At 39.0% G+C, this 24,700-nt stretch overlaps 1 protein-coding gene and 1 non-coding gene across 2 annotated transcripts in view; one reads left to right on the forward strand and one right to left on the reverse strand.

Moving 5' to 3' along the window:
- Positions 1-423: 423 nt before the first annotated feature.
- Positions 424-24,700, reverse strand: part of MTMR6 (myotubularin related protein 6) — a 49,128-nt gene continuing 24,851 nt past the window's right edge. The window contains exons 6-14 of the mRNA XM_056132929.1: positions 22,891-23,025; positions 16,954-17,086; positions 16,087-16,196; positions 15,370-15,495; positions 13,016-13,065; positions 12,229-12,429; positions 10,206-10,337; positions 9,786-9,912; positions 424-2,489 (exon numbers count right to left, since the gene is read on the reverse strand). Of these exons, the coding sequence (XP_055988904.1) occupies positions 2,229-2,489; positions 9,786-9,912; positions 10,206-10,337; positions 12,229-12,429; positions 13,016-13,065; positions 15,370-15,495; positions 16,087-16,196; positions 16,954-17,086; positions 22,891-23,025 (1,275 nt within the window). The 3' untranslated portion in view covers positions 424-2,228. The remainder of the gene's footprint in view (positions 2,490-9,785; positions 9,913-10,205; positions 10,338-12,228; positions 12,430-13,015; positions 13,066-15,369; positions 15,496-16,086; positions 16,197-16,953; positions 17,087-22,890; positions 23,026-24,700) is intronic.
- On the forward strand, positions 3,766-3,872 carry LOC130040994 (U6 spliceosomal RNA). The gene has a single exon (XR_008795032.1). It is a non-coding gene; the product is annotated as a U6 spliceosomal RNA (small nuclear RNA).

A 24,700-nucleotide genomic window follows, 5' to 3' on the forward strand; every position in this document is an offset into this window, starting at 1 on the left:
AAATCCAGATACTCATGAGACCCTGCCTTCCATCAACAAGTTGGTGAGGAAGAATAAAATAATTATCATAAACACAGTGACACGAATGAGAGGAAAGTTTAACATTATCAACTCTATCTGCTAAAACTAGAAACTCTCTAGGCCTATTCTATAATTTTGGAAACAGTTTTTGTCTATCAGTTATCAACTCCATCTTTTGGACGTTGCATTGCATAGTATACCTTATATTATAAGGAGTATTGTGCAGTACTATTTGCCTCGGTAAGGGGAAAAAAACTCACAACTTTATAGTTTTTTTTTAAAAAAAGATTCAACATAGAACATGAACATTTAATTACTTTAAGTGATATATGAAATAATTTACATGCTATACATTCCCAAACACACCAAATGTAAATCCAATTTTACAAGACATATACACAATGGTTTTTTTTGTTTTGTTTTCTGCCAACATACACCCTGTAGGTCACTTAGTATGTTAACTATTCTCAGTCCAAGTGGGTGCATCCAAGCATACAAATTGATGCGCAAATATATGCTGCAGATGGAAGAGTAATAAAGCGAATGGTGGAATTTAAGTCATCTGCCATTGGAGATTATGAAACCACAATCAGTATCTGCATCAAGTAACAAGGCACAAAAGTTTTCCTTGTGATCACAAAGACTGCTTCCTGTCCCAGTTCCTAAATATGGGAAAAGACTTGGTTAAATTACAAACTATATTTTATATTGCATTTCTGGTACTGTCTGTAAAGGAGTAATTTTCTTATTATATTATGTATTAGTGAAAAACATGGGAAAAATGAAAAGGATTATACAGGCTCTCATACAATAGTTTTTCTCCATTTGAAAGATATTTATCTTCAAAACTAATACAACAGATGTAGGTTAAATAAAGAGAAGCAAGAAGGGAACCTATTATAGATTCCTTAATATTCTTGAGTTGTAACTCAGGCGACCTATGTAACTGAAGTTTTCTGTTTTAAAAGTGACACTGTTACCTCTGTCTCTTGCTTTTTTTTGGTTTGTTTGTAATTTAAAGATATGAACTGGTACAAAGAATAAAAAGTTTCAGTAATGTGGTAAAAATGAAACTCTTTCCAGCATTTAAATTGCTTTCACTAAACAATAACTTTGAAATTACAATATTCATAATTTTCCTTTTTTGTTGTTCCTGTATTAACAAAGAAGAAATTTACCATATAGAAATGACTGCTTTAAAATTCATGCAACCAAGTGAAATCTAAACAATCTGTACTTCCCCCTTCTTTCAACCCCAAAAATGTTGGGTAAACAAAGATATTCTAGGAATAGCAACTCACTGAGAGACAAAGCAGTTTTAAAAATACCTATGTACATACTGTTCATTGTTTCCGACACCAGATTCAGTATTAACTCTTTAAATTTACCAGTTACCAAAGAAAGTGAACCACAAAGAATCAATGGAATGCAGTAATCCATACATAAAAAACTCAACTGTGCTTACACATATTCAAGAAAGCAACCATGTAAGTAAATAATAACCAAATATAGCACTAATGGTAATCAGAATAAAACTTCAACAATTTTGAATTTAAAAACTGGGATTGGCAGAATAAGAGCTTAACAAGAATGCTTCTGTGACTGTTATGTAAGAATATTAAAGCATGCAACTTCTATATAATGAGAATGCTTCATGAATCAAACAAAGCTGAACAAAAGAAAATAACATTTAAAATTCGTACTCCAGGCTATAAAACTTAAGAGTAAACAAGAAACTGGGATTTTAAGGCTTTCTTAAAAATGTATTTTATAGCACTTGAACATTAAACATCACTCACTGAAAAGTAAAATATGTAAAGTAGTTATAGCTACAAACTCAAAAGTACATACCATGTCAGTCTCTTAGGAACAACTTTGTGTAGTTTGTTTTCTGAAAATTACTTTGCTCCTAAGAAAGGCAATTCCTGTTTTGCTGTAATAAACATATAAATCAGACCAACTTCAATTCACTATGTACAGTGAAATCTGTTATGGGTACACTCACCAACATCACTTACTTCTTATAGAACTGGAAGTCATTTTTTGACTTATTTCTTTCACAAGTACAGGTGTTATCTGTTCTTCAATTATCTAACCTACTGTAACTCTAAGGTCACTGTTAGATGAATTCCTTTTGGTCATGCACACAGATCAGATCACCCTCATAATCCATTTATTGCATTACAATCAGTTCAGAAAATACGAATCTAACAAGTCATTCTCGCCACACCATACTCTAAGCTGACCACAGCAGGTTCTGATTTGGAAAATTCTTCTGCATATTCGCTATAACGGTTATCTGCAGGACTGCTGCCCTCTATAGTTCGGAGAGCATCACTCACAGGCAGCAGGGTTTGCTCCTTAAAACACAGGGATGTTTTGAGGGTAGGTGATTCAGGACGAACTGAACTCAACAATTCCTTGGTAAGAACTTCATCTGTTCGCTTATTTTTATGTTGTTTGATTTTCTAGGACAAATCAAAATTTGAGAAAAATTACTAATCGCACATACTAGGTAAGTTCAAGTATATTAGATAAAAAAAATAATAATATGCTTTGGTGATGTTCTCTTTATGAACAATGGAAATTTAATCTTAAAAAAAAACCAACAAACTCCTAGCACAAACTGAATGTGTTCAAGAATCTTAATTGTTTACAACTTTGCAAGGAAAACTGGTTATGTTTTTATACTTAAGTACAGCCTATCAGTAAAGACTACCTGGAAAAGATAAATCTTAGAATGAAAGAAATGCTATGAGCCATTAGCCCTGAAATAACATTTTTTAAAAAATGTTTTATTACTGAATCACCGTGAGGTACAGTTACAGACTTAGAAACTTTTGTGCTTGTGTATCAGTCATACAATGATCAAGTACCATCCCTCCACCAGTGCCAATTTTCCACCACCAATGGTCCCAGCATCCCTCCCACCACCCCCACCCCGTCCCCTCCACCCCACCCTGCCTCTGTGGCAGGGCATTCCCTTTTGCTCTCTCTCTCCTTTTGGGTGTTGTGGTTTGCAATAAAGGTATTAAGTGGCCATCATGATCAGTCTATAGTCTGCTTCCTGAAATAACTTTTGAACGTAACAAATACACACTTCACTAAAGGTTTTAATCCGTAAGACACTTTCTTACAGGATTTCCCTACAAAGGTTCATTACGTAAACATCAGATAAGTTTTTTTGTTCTATAAAGATGATTTTCAAGTGTTCTGTGGCAAATTATCAGTGTTCTCCAAAGCCTTGCACAGATGCCCCTTCTTCTACCACCTACATCCTGAGTTCGCCTCTCTTCAGACAGATCCCCTGCCCTACACTCCAGTCATCACGGCTTCCTTGAGAGATGACAAAGAAGCACACTTGCCTAAGAGACTGACTAAGTAGCCTTACTCTGTAACATTTGTAGAGGAGTTTTAAAATATAGTACTTAATTATCTGTCTTGCTTATATATGAAGGCAAAGAAAAATTATAGGATGGTCTTTTGGTGGAGAGAAATTTCTTAAACAAGACAGCCAAAAAGGCAAAAACCACAAAGGGGGTCTAGTATAGCGGGTAGGACATTTGCCTTGAAAAAACCACAAAGGTTGATCAGTTTGGCTATACTGACATTCAGTCATATAGAAATAACTATCATAAAGTGGATACATCAAGAATAGTCTACAATGGCCACTTGTGATACAGATATAATTAACAAAGAACTAGTGTCTGGTATATAAAGAACTCTTAAAAATTGATATGAAGTGTGCTCGCTTCGGCAGCACATATACTAAAATTGGAACGATACAGAGAAGATTAGCATGGCCCCTGCGCAAGGATGACACGCAAATTCGTGAAGCGTTCCATATTTTTAGAAGATCGTGATGAAGCCAAGAGGGGTAACATAAGAATTATTGGAGTCCCAGAGGTACAGGATGAAAACCTTGATGAAGAAGAAACTGTCAAAGACATCATTGCTACAACGTTTCCAGAGCTGAAGAAAACTTGTGACCACATTCAGGAGGCCCAAAGGGTACCAGCTAGAAGAAATCCGAATAAAAATATCCCAAGACACATTCTGATCAAAATGACCAAAACCTTAGACAGAGACAAAATTCTGAAAGCAGCAAGATCGAAGAAAGAAATCTCTTACAAAGGAGCATCCTTAAAATTCACAGCTGATTTTTCTGATGAAACCCTCATGGCCCGAAAACAGTGGTGGGACATAGTGAAAAAACTCAATGAAATAAATGCCTCTCCAAAAATACTTTACCCAGCGAGACTCTCATTCATAATAGAAGGAACAACACACAGTTTCACAGACAAACAACAGCTCAGGAACTTCATAGACTCAAAACCATGGTTACAAGAACAACTAAATGGCTACTTTAAGGCAAGAAAGGCCCCTCAAATACACCAAATTTTAACAGAACAATGGGACAAAATCCCATAACAATAATCTCTCTCAATGTCAATGGGCTAAACGCACCAATTAAAAGACATAGAGTGGCAGGATGGATTAGAAAATTGAACCCAACATTCTGCTGCCTGCAAGAAACGCATCTCAATAGTCAAAGCAAACACAGACTCAGAGTCAAAGGCTGGAAAACAATCCTACAGGCAAACAGCTCCCATAAAAAAGCTGGGGTAGCCATCCTTATATCAGACCACATCGATTTCAGAGTGAGGAAGGTCATAAGAGACAGTGAAGGCCATTTCTTATTGATCAAAGGATCTGTACAACAGGAAGAACTTACAATAATAAATGTATATGCACCTAATGAGAGACCAGCAAAGTACTTAAAACAACTACTCATAGATTTGGAAAAAGACATCAATAGCAACACAATACTAGTGGGAGACTTCAACACTGCTTTGTCACCTCTTGATAGATCAACCAGACTCAAGCTTAGCAAGGACATACTTCATTTGAGGGAAACAATGGAAGAAAGGGACTTAGTAGATATATATAGGACACTTCATCCACAAAAAGCTGAATACACATTCTTCTCAAGCGTACATGGAACATTCTCCAAGATAGACCACATGCTGAGCCACAAAACATGCCTCCATAAAATTAAGAAGATAGAGATTGTATCAACAATCTTCTCAGACCATGATGCGCTGAAATTAGAAGTAAATCACACACAAAAACAGAAAACTAAATCAAACACCTGGAAATTAAACAGTGCACTATTGAACAACGAGTGGATTAGACAGGAAATCAAAGAGGAAATCAAAAGATTCCTAGAAACGAATGAAAATGAGAACACGAGTTACCAAAACTTATGGGACACAGCAAAGGCTGTGTTAAGAGAAAAGTTTATAGCTCTACAAGCATTCCTCAGGAAGGAGGAGCGAGCACACATAAGTAACCTAACCTCACAGCTTAAGAGCTTGGAGAAGGACCAAAAAAAGGAGCACAACCCGAACAGGAGAAAGGAAATAATAAAACTCAGAGCAGAGATTAACGAGATGGAAACCCAAAAAACAATCCGAAAGATCAATGAAACCAAAAGCTGGTTCTTTGAGAAAATTAACAAGATCGATAAGCCTCTAGCAAAACTCACAAAGAAAGGGAGAGAGAAAACCCTAATAAACCGAATCAGAAATGAAAAGGGGGTCATTACAACAGAAACCACAGAAATTCAGAGGATCCTCAGGGAGTACTTTGAGAAGCTTTATGCCACGGAACATCAAAACCTCGGGGAAATGGATAAATTCCTAGACTCCTACAGACTCCCAAGGCTGAACCAAGAAGACCTGGAATACCTGAACAGACCTATCACCATCAAGGAAATTGAAATGGTAATAAAAAGTCTCCCCAAGCACAAAAGTCCTGGCCCGGATGGATTCACTAGTGAATTCTTCCAAATCTTTAAAGAGGACTTACTCCCAATGCTCTTTAAGCTTTTCCACGAAATTGAAATATCAAAAACACTTCCAAACAGTTTCTACGAAGCAAATATCACACTGATACCAAAAGCAGACAGAGATACCACAAAGAAAGAGAATTACAGGCCGATATCCCTAATGAACACAGATGCAAAGATTCTCAACAAACTACTAGCAAATAGAATCCAACTACTCATCAAAAAGATCAGACACCATGACCAAGTAGGATTCATCCCAGGGATGCAAGGATGGTTTAACATTCGAAAATCAATCAACATAATCCATCATATCAACAAAAGAAAAGATAAAAAGCATATGATTATATCAATAGATGCAGAGAAAGCATTTGACAAGATCCAGCACCCCTTTATGATGAAAACCCTAGCCAAAATGGGTATAGAGGGGACCTTACTCAACATAATTAAAGCCATCTACCACAAGCCTACAGCAAGCAACATCCTCAATGGGGAAAAACTGAGAGCCTTCCCTCTAAGATCAGGGACGAGACAGGGATGCCCACCCTCTCCACTTCTGTTCAATATAGTACTGGAAGTACTTGCAATAGCGATTAGGCAAGAAAAAGATATTAAGGGCATTCAGGTAGGAAAGGAAGAAATCAAGCTCTCACTATTCGCAGATGATATGATACTCTACTTAGAGAACCCAATAACCTCCACCAAAAAACTCTTAGAAACAATAGACTCGTATAGTAAAGTTGCAGGTTATAAAATCAATACCCAAAAGTCCATGGCTTTCCTATACGCAAACAGTGAGAGAGAAGAAAGCAACATGAAAAAAACAATCCCGTTCACAATTGTGCCCCAGAAAATCAAGTACCTAGGAATCAGCTTAACTAAGGAAGTAAAGGACCTGTACAAAGAAAACTACAAAACGCTACTTCAGGAAATAAAAGAGGACATGAGGAAATGGAAAGATATCCCCTGCTCATGGGTCGGGAGACTTAACATTGTCAAAATGGCAATACTACCAAAAGCACTGTACAAATTCAATGCAATCCCTATAAGGATACCCATGACATTCTTCAAAGAAATGGAGCAAACACTCCTGAAATTTATATGGAACAATAAGCCCCCACGAATAGCTAAAGCAATTCTTGGGAAAAAGAAAATGGGAGGAATCAACCTCCCTAACTTCAAACTGTACTACAAAGCAGTAATAATTAAAATAGCATGGTACTGGAACAAAGGCAGAACTGCAGACCAATGGAACAGGGTTGAATACACTGACATCTCCCCTCAATCATATGATCATCTAATCTTTGATAAAGGTGCAAGTAATGTGAAGTGGAGTAAGGAAAGCCTCTTTAATAAATTGTGTTGGCATAATTGGACGGCTACATGCAAAAAAATAGGCTCAGAACTCTGCCTAACACCATGTACAAAAGTAAGATCAAAATGGATTAAAGACCTCAACGTCAGACCAGAAACCATAAGGTACATTGAAGATAAAGTTGGCAAAACCCTCCATGATATTGAAGCTAACGGTATCTTCAAAGATGCCACGCCACTGGCCAAGCAAGTGAAAACAGAGATAGATAAATGGGACTATCTTAAACTAAGAAGCTTCTGCACCTCCAAAGAAACAGTGACCAAAATACAGAGACAGTCTACAGAATGGGAAAGGATATTCGCCGAATACACATCTGACAAGGGGTTGATATCCAGGATATACAAAATACTGGTTAAACTCCACAAGAAGAAAACATCCAACCCCATCCAAAAATGGGGCAATGAAATGAACAGAAACTTTCTCAAAGAAGAAATCCGAATGGCAAAAAAGCACATGAAAAAATGCTCTACATCATTAATCATCAGGGAGATGCAGATCAAAACCACAATGAGATACCATCTCACACCTCAGAGACTGGCCCACATTCAAAAGAACAAAAGCAACCGATGCTGGCGTGGATGTGGCGAGAAAGGGACACTCCTTCACTGTTGGTGGGAATGTCCACTGGTTCAGCCCTTCTGGAAAACAGTATGGACGATTCTCAAAAAATTAGAAATTGAGCTCCCATTTGACCCAGCAATACCACTCCTGGGAATATATCCCAGAGAGGCAAAAATGTATAGTCGAAGTGACATCTGCACTTGTTTGTTCATTGCAGCACTCTTTACAATAGCCAGAAACTGGAAGAAACCTGAATGCCCAAGAACAGATGACTGGTTAAAGAAACTTTGGTACATCTACACAATGGAGTACTATGTAGCTCTTAGAAAAGATGAAGTCATGAAATTTACATACAAGTGGTACAATATGGAAAGTATCATGCTAAGCAAAATGAGTCAGAAAGAGAGGGATAGACATAGAAAGATTGCATTCATCTGGGGGATATAAAGTAACAAAGTATGAGATTAATACCCAAGAATAGCTGAGATCAGCACCAGGAGGATTACTCCATAACTTAGAGGCCAGCCGGGTATCCTAGAGGAAAGGGCAGCTCAGATAGAGAAGGGAGCACCAAATAAAGGATGTTTGGAGGATCCTCCCAGGAGGGGAGATGCTTGTCGAAAGTAGACTATGGACTGAACATGTTTGCCACTCAATGCCTCTTTTGCAGACCACAACACCAAAACGGAGAGAGAGAACACAGGGGATTGCCCTGCCACAGAGGCAGGGGGGTTGGGGGGATGGGGGTGGGAGGGATATTATCCATGGTGGTGAAAAACGGGCACTGGTGGAGGGATGGGTATCTGATCATTGTTTAATTGAAACCCAAGCACAAAAAATTGTAAATCTACAACTGTAAAAAAATAAATAAATAAATAAATTAAAAAAAAAATTGATACGAAGTAAGCAAATACAGCAACAGAAAATGTGCAGAGGTTTAAACAAGTTATTCACAAGCCAGAGAATAGTACAGGAATTAAAGCACTTTCCTTGCACAGAGCTGACCACGGTTTCACCCCAAGCACCATCTATGGTGTGCTGAGCTCCACCAGGAGTGACCGAGGAGCATAAACTCAGGAGTAAATCCTAAGCATGAGTGTGTGTGGTCTCAAAGCCAAACAAAAACAAAAACTAAAAACAGAAAAACAAAAAACAGGTCAGGGCCAGAGCAATAGTACAGCCTGTAAGGCACTGGATTGCACACGGCTGACCCAGATTTGATCTCTGGCATCCCATATGATCCCGAGCAACACTGAGAGTGATTCCTAAGTGTGGAGCCAGGAATAACTCCTGTGCACCACTGGTATGGCCCCAAACCAAAAAATCAAAAAACAAAAAACCCAGATCATTCACAGAAAAATCAAAACTAAATGGCAAAAATACTTACGAACACTGGGCTGGAGCGATAGCACAGTGGAAGGGCATTTGCCTTGCAAGCGGCCAACATGGCAGACCCGAGTTCAATTCCTCCACCCCTCTCGGAGAGCCTGGCAAGCTACCGAGAGTATCTTGCCCGCACGGCAAAGCCTGGCAAGCTACCCATGAGATATTCGATATGCCAAACACAGTAACAACAAGTCTCACAATGGAGACGTTACTGGGCCCGCTCGAGCAAACTGATGAACAATGGGAGGACCGTGACAGTGACTTACGATCAGTAAAAAGTAACTTCAATTTTTATGATGGAAATCCAAAACTGGAAAATTCAAATTTTCAGCAGCAACTGAAGGGCCAGAGAGGGAGTACAGCAGTTACAGTGCTTGCTTTGCATGTGGCCAACCTGAGTTCAATCCCCAGCATCCCATATGATCCCCTGAAAACCGCCAGGAATGATCCTTGAGTGCAGAGACAGGAATAAGCCCTAAGCTGAGCTCAGGATTTCTATGAAACTTCTCTAGATTTGATTTACACTGACAACACAAGGAAATAAACTGACCTGATATTATAAACATATTACATTAGATACTATAGAATACTTACAGTTTCTAAGTCTTCAATATCTTTCTCAAACTCTTTATTTTGCTCATTCATGTCCATAATGATATTAAATACAGACTGCCTAGGGTGCAATGTTCGATCAAATTGGTGGTACATATTTCTCCAAAACCTTTATGACAAAAACAAGTTTCAATAAATTGTGTTTAAAAAAATACAATATAAATCAAGTTCTTCGGGGCTATAGCAATAGCACAGCGAGCAGGGTGTTTGCCTTGCACACGGCCAACCCAGGTTCGATTCCCAGCATCCCATACGGTCCCCCGAGTAACACCAGGAGTAATTCCTGAGTGCATGAGCCAGGAGTTAACCCCTGTGCAATGCCGGGTGTGACCCAAAAAGCCAATAATAATAATAATAATAATAATAATAATAATTCAAGTTCTTTAAACAATGCCAACTTACTTAAAGTTGAAAGATACTGTATTTGGCTCCAACACTGCAAATTTCTGCGATTTAGAATTGTAAAGGGGATTTATGTACTTCCTTTGGTCAGTCAAAAGAAATGGCCACAAAGAATAAGTCTTCTCCTTTAACCTGAACATAATGAAAAATCATAAAGTTCTTTCTCTGGTGTTAAATACCATTCTACTATAACAAGTTTAACAAGGACACTGAAATTTCAGTTTTTTTCTTCTATTCAGTCTAACCTCACCTTGTTGCTGACAATGTACTATATTAGATTTTCTTTTTCTCATTCATAATCACGGAACCAAAAAAACCATGTCTCTTGAACACAACACAGGCATACAATTTTCTCATCATCATACAATTTAAGAGGTAACTTTTGGGACCGGGAGAGAGTACAGTGAGCAGGATGTTTGCCTCACATGTGGCCAACGCAAGTTCAAACCCCGGCATCCCAAATGGTCTCGGGAACCGACCAGGAGTTGATTCCTGAGTGCAGAGCCAGGAGTTGGCCCTGAGCAACTCCAGGAGTGCCCGCACTCCGCTGTCCCCACAAAATGACTGTTTTACCTAACACAGTTTCATAAATTTGGTCTCCATGACATAACCACACACAAGTATATAGAATAAGTTACTAATGTGTCTCTGTTAGTTCTTATTCTGTTGGCCCTACCCCCAGCAATGGTGGTAGGTATAAGATATATGAACAAATTCAAGTATTAATGGTGAAAAAAAGAATTATCAAAAATCAGGACATTATTCAAGAGTGAAAAATGTCCATTACATTGCAACTCTAAGAATAAAGGGTAGAATGGTTTTTTTGATAGTTTATCTAACAAATAAAATTAAAAGGACAGGCTATATAAGGAGGAAGATGGAGAATTTGTTCATATCCCCATGGAAATTCCCCCAAAATTGCTTATATGTATGTTCCTAGAAGAAAAAAAAATAGGAATTATCTGTTTTTATTATCACATTCCTATTTTTAAGAATGTTTAGCCTTGAGAAGAATGTTTAGCTCTGAGAAGAATATTTATTCCTAAAATAGCTCCAAATCATATGACAAACTACAAATTACTATAGCACAGAACTAGAATTCTAATTTTTTTTTGGTTTGTTCATCTCTGTTCCATTATATTATTCACTTGCTAGTTATTCCCTTCACACAGCTTTCGATTTTTCACATGCTTTCAGTTTTGTCCCAAAAATACAAGCATGTGGCTGTTCAAATCACACCAGATTTAGCTGCTCTTAATAAGTAAATCTGGATCGTCAAGAATCTACAACTCTTCTTCATTGATTACCACAAAAAATCTGAACTCAGAAGTCCAACCTGGAAAGGAGGAAAAAAAATTATACACACACACACAAGAATTCCAGATCTCCTACATGTCAAAATTAAATTAAAAAAAAACAAAACAAAACAAAACAATTCCAGGCTTTAAAGTCTGGTTAGACAACAACTCTACAGTGCCCAGAGGTGGAGACACATGGCAGTGGCACAGGAAGATTTCATCTCTCCAAAGAATTGTCTGTTCAGAACCATGAGAGGGAGGGGGGCTGCATTTTACTTTGAAGTTTGCAATCCTGTATCTTTTACCATGCTCTCAAACTTAATGACCACTATTTCCTAGAAAACTAGAGACAACTGCTCTGTTCTAAATACATATGTTCAGAAGGGCATGGGGTGGAGAGGGGGTTTCTAGCTTTCTGGTAATGTTTCTCTTTCTGCTGACTGGTTACAAAGTTTTGGTTAAGCTTTAAGATTCATTGAGCTTCAACTTAAATGTACTTTTCTGTAGGTATGCTCTATTTCAAAATTTTAAATGCAATGTTATGATTAATCATAATATGAGAGGGATCTTCTGAGGGCATTTAGCTTCAGAAATACTAATATAAAGTTTAGTTCTATTTCATATCATCAGGATGCTCTATTCAGCTAACTTGATTTTTGTTAGACCATGGCTGAACAAAAGCTAAAAAAAAAGAAAAAGAACCCATTTTAATGAAACCATCTTACTTGAGTTCTTCTCTTTCCTTCTGACAATTTCCAAGAAAGTTTCCAAATTGGCAAGAATGAATATGTTCATGGATCTGAAGAAGAAATGCCTCGTTGAATTCAAAGGCTTGTGGAAACTGTTCAGTCAAATGCCACACACATTCCAAGAACTGAGTAAACACTGGTGAGATTTCCTTTGGGTCACCATCCAACTGGCCACACCTAACCCCCCAGAAAATATAAGCTTTTAAAACTGCCACTGAAAGAAATTCATTGTGCAGGTACTGACAAATTTAAACACATATACCATCTCTCCCCATCCCCTCAGATAAAACCTAATTATCCAAAAAAACTAAACAATTTATACAAATAAATTTTTCAGAGTCTATATAAATTTTATAGGGTCTAAGTATAAATTTTGAAAGGTCTTTATAATTAGCAAAATCCAGATAGAAATGAAGGTGGCAAATAGCAGAGAAATTAACAGAGGTTTAAGAACTGAAAGAAGTTACAAAACATTTTGGTTGGGGGGGGCTGGGGCGATAGTACAGAGGGTAAGGCATTTCCCTTGAAATTGGCCGACCTGGATTTGATACCCATCCTCCCATATGGTCCCCTGAGCACCACCAGGGGTAATTTCTGAGTGCATGAGCCAGGAGTAACTCCTGTGTGACCCAGAAAGAAAAAAAATTTTTTTGTTTTTTTCTGTTTTCATCAGTCACCATACAAAAATGGTTAACATTCTCATGAGCCATCAGAAAATGAACTTTACCAACCTTATAAAAAATATGAAGATATTGTTACTCACCTCTCTGAAAATTTGTGTCCAAAAGAGATCCAATCCTTTTCTATTAAAACCTTAAAAAGAAAAAGTATAAAATAATTATACAACTTACAATCTTTTTATAAAGGATTAAATCCTATTATCTTAAAAATGATATTTATACTTCAGATTTAAGGCTGCAGATTAAACAAAACATTTCTTTTAATTATAACCCAAAGACAAGACCCTGGATTAGAGGTGAGTTTAAAGAAGTGAAAATGGGGACAGGGGACTCACAGGTCTATCCCTGGCACCACATGCTCCCTGAGCATAGTCACAGGAGTCCAGGAGACCCCCAAATGTCTCCAGGATGGCTCTGGTGAGCCTGGCACCCTAGTTCCCAAGAAGCACTGCATAGCTGACCTAGAACTGAATGCCAGGCCTGGCTGGCCATTCCATTGGAAGCAGCTCCCTGGACTTCTGAGTCCTATTTGGGAGGCCTCCAAATAGGACCAAAGGACAAAATGGGTGGGAAACCCCAAGAGATGGTGTAACAGGCACAGTAACCTGGGTTCGATCCCCGACACCACATATGGTCCTCTGAGCACTGCCAGGAATGATCCCTCAGCACAGAGGCAGGAGTAAGCCCAGAACTGACCCAGATGCAGCCCCAAAAAACAATAGAAGAAAGAGGGAAAGCGTGAAAGTGATACATAAAAGAAAATAACAGGGCCAGGGAGATGGCTCACAGGGCTAGAGCACATGCTTTGCAAGTGGGCGGCTTGGGTTTGGTCCCTGACACTGCAACTTGCCTGGAACAACCATGAGCCATGAGTAAGGTGCAGAGTCCAGGTGGGGCTCGACAAAAATGTTTTTAAGTTTTTCTTAAGGGACTACAGCTATGACAAATGGTTGTATTTATTACAATTTAACTTTTAAAAAAAGAAGCTATAAAGTACTAATTTGTATTTCTTAAGTATAATGATAATCTAAATATATAAAAAGGGCTAGACAGGGGCCAGGGTGACAATACAGTGGATAGGATACTTGCCTTGCATGTGATTGATTGGGGTTTTAATCCCTGGAGCCCCATATAGTCCCAGGTGCCCTTCCAGGAGTAATCCTTGACTGCAGAGCCAAGAGTAAGCTGTGGGCACCACTGGGTATTGGCCCGAAAGCGGCAGGAAGGAAGAAAGGAAGGGAGAAAAGGAGAGAGGGAGGGAGGGAAGGAGGGAGGGAGGCAGACAGGCAGGCAGGCAGGCAGGCAGACAGGCAAAGCTATGGACAAAGTGGGGAGGGGAAGGGAGGGGAAAGAAACAGACTAGAGAAATGAAAAACAAAATGCTTCCAACTGATAACTCTAGTATGGCTATTTCAATCTTTTGGGTTATTTGGAGTTTTTGTTTGGGTTTTTGTCACACACAGCAAAGAGCATGGCTTACTTCTGGCTTGGTGTTCAAGGATCACTCTTAGCAGGGCTTGGAGGGACCATATGTGGTGCTAGGGTCAAACCCGGGTTGGCTGCATGCAAGGCAACCTTATCCACTATATCATTATTCTGGCCTTCTTCTGGCTTATTTACTACACATTAAATAATTTAAAAAGGACCTATTCAAACTTTATATTCAAATGTTAATAACTAACTTCTTATAGAAACTGTCTAAACATATTTTAATATTTATAAATTTCATCAAATACCAAATACATTCTTCTCAAAGCGAAATTACTACTTTTCTTTCTCTGACTTGGGAAGTGGGAAGGGCACTTGCCTTGTATACAGCCAACTGGGGTTCAATCCCCAACACTCAATATGGTATCCCGATTCCCACTGAGTGATCTCTGAGCTCAAAACCAAGAGTAAGCCTTGAGCACTGCTCAGGGTGTTCAGCGTGTTCCACCCTCCCTCCCCCACCCAAAAAAACCTGACTTGGTCCTAAATTATATCTATGATTCTCTAGCAGAACATACAATATGATGCCCAAGAATGCAGCTTCTGAATCAATCACATGGCTTCCACATCTAGATGACTTCTGGACAAGTGATTTTCTGGCTGGAGCTTCCCAATTTATTTTGGGTCCTCTGCCACTCTTTGCATGCCCAGATCTAAAATTTAATTTATCTTTCACATAATTAAACTTATTCATGTGCTCATCTCAGTGAGAAGCAGAAAAGTATCATCCATCCCAGTGACTCAGGCTGGAGCCTGGAATGCTCAGACAGGACACTAGAGGAGAACTTCCTTTTACGCCACACCCAATCTGTGTACATTTTTCAGATGTCAGCTTTATAACTTCCTATAGCTGAAAAGATCAAAATTATCTCTTAAATCAACAAATGGGCCCTGGAAGATGATAATGTCTCTTATTTGGAACCATTTGTCTCATCAAATAAATCCTTACCATGAATCCTTTGATTGTCCTGTAGTAGGAATCCAGTAAGAGAGACCCAAGGGAACAAACCTGGGAAGTCCTATCCCAACCATCAGAACAATGTACCAACACGCTTGCATTTTCAACCATTATTGCCTAAAAAGAAAGATCATATTACTTACAATATAGGATACATTTTAAGTCAATCAAAAAATTCTACTGGTGTCCAAAAAAACGGCTTAAGCACAAAGCTAAGACCTCAGACCCAGGCGGTGGTTCTAAGGCTATCCGCTTAATCACCTATGCTGCTGCACACACCAAAGTGGTCCTGACAGGCCCATGGTCTGGGAGGCTGGCATGGGGAGATTAATTTTTAAATTAAAACAAATTAACTTCTACTTGAGCCAGAAAGATAGCTCCATGGTTTGAGTATAAGGCTTTACATGCAGGGGACCCCACTTCTATCCCCAGCATTGCACAGGCCCTGTACAAATAAAAATAAAGTTCTACTTACTCAAAAACCATCATCCTACTAAGGATATTACATAACAAAGAGGAATGAGTGCAATGGCAATGTGTCAGAAGGCATTTTCAAAAAAGAAAAAGGAAAAAGACCACGCCAATATAAAACTAAGAGAATGAGAAAGAAAGCTTATTTGAAATTTGAAAATTTCTTTTACTATCCCTAAACTAAGTCTCTTCCTTCCCACCCATTATAAGCCCTAAACCAACTCCAGCAAGAATTACTTTGGCTAAGAAGATTGCAGCATCCATAACAGCTTTGATATGACGAAGCCATCCTGAGTTCTCCAAACCAGAGTAGAAATCATTGACAGAAAGTCCCTTGGTACCATTGACTAGAAAATGAAGGGGGAGAGAAATCGTTTAGTTAGAATGGGGCTAGTTTCACTTTTGTACAAGGGCAAATGAACTGGGGAGAGAAAAGGACAACAGGCAAGATTTCTTATACATAAGAATATGCTGTTAAAAATTCAGTAAGAGATATTTGGATACATTTTCCATCACATTTGGATACATTTTTTCCTTTGTTTCTATTAAAAAATGCCCGAAGGGCTGAGAGGACTCTAGGACTCAGAATGTACATATTTTGCATGCAGAAGATTTGGGTCTGATGCTGGGAGCTACACAGTCCACCCCTACATCCCTGTCCCAGCACCTTCAGAGCAACCCAAACTCCAACCACTAAGCCATTAAGCCAAGTGTAGCCTTCAAATCCTGCTGGGTGTGACCCCATTTTCCCCACACCCCGCCCCCAAATGCAGCACAAATATTTTTAAGGAAAATCTTCAGTGCAAGTGTTTAGTTCAAAATGGTCGTTCAGGGCTAGAGAGATGACCAATGGCTTGGAGCACATGCACTTCATGCTGAAGACCTCATTCAATCAGCCCCCAAGTACTGAGCCACCAACAGCTCTGAGCACTGTTGAATGAACCCTAAATAACCACCTTAACACCAAAAAAAAAAAAAAAGAAAGAAAGAAAATTGACATTTTCAGTGCCAATAAACAAAATCTTAGTTGTAATTTAAAATTTTATATTTAGCATTATATTTCTAGTGGGCAAAGATGTCTACTAGACTAAGCAATAATCATACCTTCCAACAATTTCTGAAGGCTGGACCTCATGACATGAATATTTTCAATTCCAACAAACTGAAATCTAATATTGGAATAGTTATCTTCATTTTCATAGCCTTTACCAGCAGCTCTGTTGGCCATTGCATTCAGCTAAAATGTAATTTTAGAAATTTAGTGACAAATTACTTTTAGCTTAAAGAATATCAAAATGCCATGAAAACACTAAAGTATATTTTAGCCATAAGAGAGTTCAACACTAAATATGCTGAATTTTTGAAGTAAAAATGTTATTATAAGTCGTATATCATAATAATAAAATAATAAAGTTTATCATAAAATGACAAAATGATTTTACTACATGAAAGACAAAAGTTCCCACAAATAACTCAGAAAACAAAATTCAATTGTTTTAATCATTCCAAGTCAGTATTTCAAAATGAACAGCTTTGTAACTGCATCTAAGTGACTTGATTAAAAAAAATTATACACACACACACACACACACACACACACGTATATATGCCTCTAGAGAGAAAACAGACTGCTCAATTAACTCATAGTCTGGTTTTCATATGAAATGGTATCAGATGTTCACTGAGAATTTGGCATGCTTAATCACTTAATCACTTAATCCCCGTTATTCATCGATTTATTCGAGCGGGTGCCAGTAATGTCTCCATTCATCCCGGTTGCGTGCTAGCGTAGCCCAATGGTATCTGTTCGTTTTAGGAACATGTAGAGCCTCAAACCGATCATTTAGGGTCTTGACGAAGAAGTCTGGCCATCTTATAGGTGGGCGTCCACGTGATCTTTTGATGTCTCGTGGAATCCAATCAGTAATGGCTCTAGTCCAGCGGTTGTCTGTAAACCTCATTACATGTCCAGCCCATCTGATTTTTGATGTCTTGGCAAATGAGACAGCGTCCCTGATTCTTGAGCGTTGACGAAGATCAGAACTCCGGATTCTATCTCTCATTTGAGTGAATCGTGATATTCCAAGCATAGTTCTTTCGATTCCTCTTTGAGAGACCCAAATGGTGTTCTCATCCTGTTTTCGTAGGGTCCAGGTCTCTGAGGCATATGTTAATGCGGGAAGAATAGTGGAATCAAAGAGATGTGCTCGTAGCTGGAGGTTCTTTGTCCTTTTAGTTATTTCTTCAATGCTCTTGAAGGCATTCCAAGCCGCTCTCTTCCTCCTGCGTAACTCAGGTGCCAGGTCATTCATCATGTTGATTTCTCCACCTAAGTATATATAACTGTTGCATTCGGAGATGGTGGTTCCGTTGAGAGCGAATGGAGCGTCAGGAACAAGGCTGTTTCTCATAAACATTGTCTTCTTAAGATTCAGCTGTAGTCCGACCTTTCCACACTCACGGTCAAAGTCCGCAAGCATTTGTGCCGCTTGGCTGATGTTTGGTGTTATTAGAACGATGTCATCAGCAAAGCGGAGGTGGTGTAGTTGCCGACCATCTATCTTCACTCCCATGTTTTCCCATTCTAGTCGTCGCATGATGTTCTCGAGGGTGGCACTGAAGAGTTTTGGTGAAATGGTATCACCCTGCCGAACCCCTCTCTTGATATGGATGATTACTTCTTTGTAGAATGGTGAGATCTTGGTAGTGAATCCGCAATAGAGCTCACGAAGGATCCTGATGTATTGAGTTTGTACGCCCTGATTGGCTAGGGCTTCCATGACCGCTTCCGTCTCAACAGAATCAAAGGCCTTCTTTAAATCAATGAACGTTAGACAGAGCGGCATCTGGAACTCCCGAGATACCTCAATGAGCTTGGTTATTGTGTGGATATGGTCAATGGTACTGAATCCTTTTCGGAATCCAGCTTGTTCACATGGTTGTCCTTCATCTAGTGTTCTGCTAATCCTATTCAGGATGACTCGAGTGAATAGTTTGTAGATGACAGACAATAGGCAGATTGGGCGATAGTTGCCAATGTCGTGGATGTCTCCTTTCTTGTATGGTAGTACAGTCTTGCTGGTTTTCCATTGGGATGGAACCTTGCATTCAGACAGGTAGCGTGTGAAGAGTCGAGCTAATGTATTGATGAGTACTGATGGTAAGTTCTTCAGGTGTTCAGGTCTGATCTTGTCTGGGCCAGGTGCTTTTTGTTTCTTTACCGACGAGATGGCATGTTGGATTTCGGAAGGGAGAACATTGGGAACGACATATCCATCATGTGGTATGTGGTATGTGGGCAAGTGGATGTGGCTATTACAGAGATCTGAGTAGAAGTCATGAATAATCTTCTCCATTGCCCTTCTGGAAGATGTGATAGATCCATCATGATGTCGGAGGGCAGTCATCTTGGTTTTGTAGTTGGTGAAGGACAGGCGGGCATTACGAATGTTTTTCCCGGCTTCCGCTGCATCTACCAGTACTGCTGCTCTCCTGTTTTTGAGGTCATCCTTGATGGCTTTTCTGCACTGTTTTGCCAGTTCGGACGTTTGCTTGTGGTTGCCTGAGGCACGTGCCATGCCACGTTGGCGAATAAGTTCAAGAGTGTTCGAAGAAAGACGGTTTTTTGTGGTTATCTCTCTCTTGGCATTCCTTGCACAATCATGGAGGTGCTGAATCATTCAATCGTATTCCTCATCAATGTTGCCAATGACGGCATCTTCCCATGTTGCTGCAACAGAGCCAAAGAGTTCCCAGTTGGTGGTTGTTCTGGGAGTCTTCTTCTTAAACCTTGCATTCTTTTCTCCTCGTTCTGCGAGGTAGAATTTTGCACGAAGAAGACGGTGGTCTGATCCCGTTTGGAATTTTGGGACAACAGCAACATCGGTTAGGCAAAACCGTCGATTGAATATGATGTGGTCTATTTCATTGTGGAACCGTCCATCGGGAGACTCCCATGTCCAACGTTTAGATTCAGCCTTTTGGAATTGTGAGTTACCATGGAAGGTTTTGGTTGACATGATGAACTCAGACAGTCTGTCACCCTGTTCGTTCCATTCCAGGCCATGGGTTCCGATGTGGAGTTCATCAACTGATCTTCTTGGTCCTATCTTGGCATTAAAATCACCGACAATGATCTTGTAGAAAGTGTGATCTTCTTTATAGAATTTCTCCAGCTCCATGTAGAATTTCTCAGTTTCTTTTTCACCATAACTGGATGTTGGTGCATAGACAACAAAGATAGAAACTGCCGGTAGTGAGCCACATTTATTCAAGTGTAATCGTCCGATTCGGGTTGTTAGGCATTCAAATGAATCAATGCTTGTGACTAAGTTTGTGTTGACAAGGATACCGACACCACCGACGCCTCTTTTATCACATGTTCCAAGGAACAGTTCTTCTCCAGTGTCGAAAACAGCATGATGGGATTGATGTCTTCTCGTTTCGGTCAGACCAATGATGTCGTACTTGATCTTTCGTGCTTGTACCATAAGGTCTTCAATGGATGCAGCAGATGCCAGCGTACGAGCATTAAAAGTACAGACAATCATTTTTGTTTTTCTGTGTTTTGGCAGCCCATGTCTGCCTTGGTGTTTTATCAGCTTCTCCTTCCATATCCTTCTCGACTCTGCATAATCAGGGTTAGGGAAATGAGATCCATTTATTACTGGATTTGGCATATCAATTTGGTCTATTTGGCATAGACCACGGATAGCTTGCCAGGCTCTGCCGTGTGGGTTGGATATTTAAGGATATTTAAGGTATCCTGAAAATTTAGAGAAAATTAAATAAATCGTCGCGCGGCCGCAAATGCGGCCGCACGCTCCCGGAAGCTTGTTGTGATAATCTTTGGATCCTGGCCTTTGTTGGGGTTACACGGCAGTTGGAGGGTGTAACTGTCTAGCTACTGACAGGTCCAGTCCCAAACCGTGCAGGCTTAGAGATCTCAGTCCCGGGTCCCACACACCTGGGTTCCTCTGCCAGTTCGGTTATGTCTGAGGCTTATCCAAGTGTGTGGAGAGTGGCTCCAGTAAGGCCTTGGTTGGGGCCTGGAAGTCTTCAGCTGTTGGGCCCTGGCAAGGATAGTCAGACACAGGGTAGGAGACTCTGCCTTGTGCTCTCCCGGGAGCTTGTTGTGATAATCTTTGGATAATCTTTAGCATGCTTAATTCTTTCAAATTAAGATTTCAGATAGTACGGGCAGAAGTGATAGCACAGCAGGTAGGGCATTTGCCTTGCATGCGGCCAACCCAGGTTCGATTCCTCCCTCTCTTTGGAGAACCCAGCAAGCTACCGAGAGTATCCTGCCAGCATAGCAGAGCCTGGCAAGCTCCCCTGGGGCATACTCGATATGCCAAAAACAGTAACAACAAGTCTCACAATGGAGACGTTACTGGTGCCCGCTCGAGCAAATCAATGAACAACAGGAGGACAGTGCTACAGTGCTACAATATTATAATACTCTTCTGAATTTGGAAGAAGGAGCACCTAATTTGAAATGGCAGCTTTCTATTGGTTGAGAACCAGATTCATAAGTGCAATGAACTTCTCTTTACTGATCACTGGTTTTATTCAGTACCTATGATGACTAAAAAAGGTTAGATATTTAAAATATTCCTAAAATAATTCTATGTGAGCTGATGTTTAATTTGTAATCGACAAAAGATACACTTCCTGTCAATTACACAAATAAAAGATATTATGTCCAGAGAAACAAATCATCCTCAAATCTCTTGTATTACCTCTCAGAAAGCCTTGTATCACAGCAGCTTATTATAATAGGTATATTATCTAATATTACCTGAAATTATTTCTAACCAAAACACTCATTCATATAAGTAAATTTTTTCTTACAAGAGATATTATCAGAACTCCTGACTTATAAGTATTTTTTAACAAAATATATTACTAATCTATTAATTTCTAAATTTAATACTTAATTTAGTCAAACTAATCTGGTTTTCTACATCTTTTGTGAAACTGTATAGATAAGAACTACTTTTAAAACAGCTATTGTTCCTTGCAATAAAGCTGCCTAAAATTGTGTTCAATATTGCTCACTCGCTTTTCCTCATTGCTTTCTCTTATTTTCTCCTCATTCCAGATTTTTGAAGAAATCCTCACTATAATTCTGCCAAAGTCCTTTTGTGTAGCCCACCAGCTCTGCATGCGATGCTATAATAAAAATTAAAAGTAATATCAGCTTTAATAACTTTGAGGATTTAATTACTTTAGTTTTAGGATCCTATATGATCTGATTGTTTACATGTGTAATAGAGAGCTAAAAGGGATTCTGACATTTGTCTCAATGATAAAATTTGTATCATCTTATATCAGTTGCGTATTATGTTAATTATATTATAAATGTCTAACAGGACAACTCTTTCCTTTAATTATCAATATTAATGCTTCCTAAGTTAACTGTTTTTCTCTTTTTTTGTAATCAAATTATGGTCTTAACAAAAAGCATTTTGCCAATAAAAAATTCTATCAACGACTGTATAAATCTATCACTTTTCAAAATACTAGTATTTTCCCACAATTAACCAAAAACTTACCTGTTAACCAATATAAAATTCAGCTTTCTTAAATTTATATCTGTATATATTTCAAAAGACATAAAAAACATTATACATCACTATATAAATTACTGGCAAATTGGTATTCTAATTTGGTATGCCTGATTAAAAAAAAAAATCAGGGAAATGCTGGGAGTCCTGGGGCTACCCCACTTTTAAAGATGCTCAGAACTCAGTGACCACCAGGGCCACTTCTGGGGGGGGGAGGCGGGGTGAAATGAGGCATCAAATACTGGAGATCATGTGAACTCAGAGCCTTGAACATGCTAGGCATATGCTCTTACCTCTTGAGCTATCTCCCCAGTCCTAAATTCATACATATCTTTTAAATTATTTCCTTAGCATTATTAGCCTCAGTTAATTTAAAACACGGATTTAACATATTTTAAATACAAACTGATCAATTCTAAACAACTAAAGAAAGAAGATAAGCAACAAACCCAACCGTCTTCGAGACACATACTTTGGGCCTGGTATCCACAACATACATGTAACGATTGACCGGATTGGCTTTACTAATGGCTTGAAGCAAATGTTCGTCCTCCAGGCACCTGGCACTGAATCCTGACAGTGGCTGACTACATCGACAAATGGCAGCCTAAAGAGATGAAACACAGATAATCCAAAAATATCTAAAACATGTCTCAATAAAGATTTAAATTGAAAGAAAAAAACTTAAGGTCAGATCTCCAATTTGTTCACTAGTGGCTGAAAAATGAGGAGGCATAAACTTCAAAATCCCATTTGAATTAAATACTATCTCAGTATCTTCATGCTATTAAATCTAAGTGTCTCCTTATTTTAGGTAAGGAAAGGTTGTAGGCCCTAAAAAACAATTCCAGTTAATGAGGAAATATACTGGAGTAAAGGAAGATGCCTGGATCACCCTTGACCCCAGTGTTCAGAGAGGAGAAAGACAGAGAAGGAAAAAAAAACACGAAGGGGAGAAGAGAACAGGAAGGAATGGATGAACAGGGGTTAGGGCTTCAGTTATCCTGGTGATGCAGGTGAGTGGTATGGCCATATAGCTAAAACACAGACTCAACAACACTGAAAACATGAGACCTCAACTGCAACCACTGGAACTTTGTAATGTGCCTGGAGGTGGGGGATGGAGAGGGGGGCGGGGGCGGGGAAGGAACACGGGAACACTGGTGGAGGGAAGTTGACAATAAGGTAGTGAGATTGGTATTGAAATAGTGTATGCCAAAAACTCAACTGCCAATAACATTGTAAACCACTGTTCTTTAAATTTTAAAAATTAAAGAAACAATTTCAGTTTATTTTCTACTAGCAGGCTAATGTTGAGATGCATTCTGTACTCCATTTATATTATGTTTTCAGTAGGCTGAGGTCTTGGTTTCATTTCCAGCAATGCAGGGCCTTCTAGCATCACCAGGTGTAGCCTCCCAAAAAAATAAATATGCAACTCAAGTTTAGGCAAAGGTTTGTAAATGAATAAAAAGCAGTATTTTCTCCATTAATTAAGCAACATTTTACTTTTCAAAGACTTTCAGACCTGATTAGAAAGAAGTTGTCTTTATATAAAATCGGTCATAAAAAAAAAAACTTCAGTTCAAATAGGAGTTAAGAAATAATGTAACAGGGGGCTGGAGAGATAGCACAGCGGGTAGGGCATGTGCCTTGCAAGCAGCCAACCTCAGTTCGATTCCCAGCATCCTATATGGTCCCCTGAGCACTGCCAGGAGTAACTCCTGAGTGCAGAGCCAGGAGTAATCCCTGTGCATCGCCAGGTGTGACCCAAAAAGCAAAAAAAAAAGAAATAATGTAACAGGGCCAGAGCAATAGTCCCCCGGGTAAGGCGCTTGCATTGCATATGTCCAACCCAGGCTGATACCTAGCATCCTATATTGCCATAAGATACACCAACACCACCAGGAGTAATCCCTGAGTATAGAGCCAGGAGTAGAGCTTGAGTACCACTGGATGTGGCCCAAAAAATAATGATAGTAATTTTAAAATAATCAAAAAGGAAAAAAATCCATGAGATAAGAAATTGAGTTAAATATTTCCTATTATTTAAAGTCTTTTAAAAATAATTAAAAGATATACATCTATATACTTTTTCTCCTTTTCATGCATACTAACTCCTACTTAACCCTACGAAATATGCCAACCATATTATCATTAAAGAAAAAAATATACATATAAATCTACACATTCACACATTTTAAATTTATACAGTTAATAAAACTATAAATTTAATACAAATAGAAGGTAAGAATTACCTCATGGGGGGGAGAAAAAAGCAA

This window comes from Sorex fumeus, unplaced genomic scaffold (genome assembly GCF_029834395.1).
Source record: "Sorex fumeus unplaced genomic scaffold, SorFum_2.1 ptg000095l, whole genome shotgun sequence".
In the NCBI taxonomy this organism is placed as follows: domain Eukaryota; kingdom Metazoa; phylum Chordata; class Mammalia; order Eulipotyphla; family Soricidae; genus Sorex; species Sorex fumeus.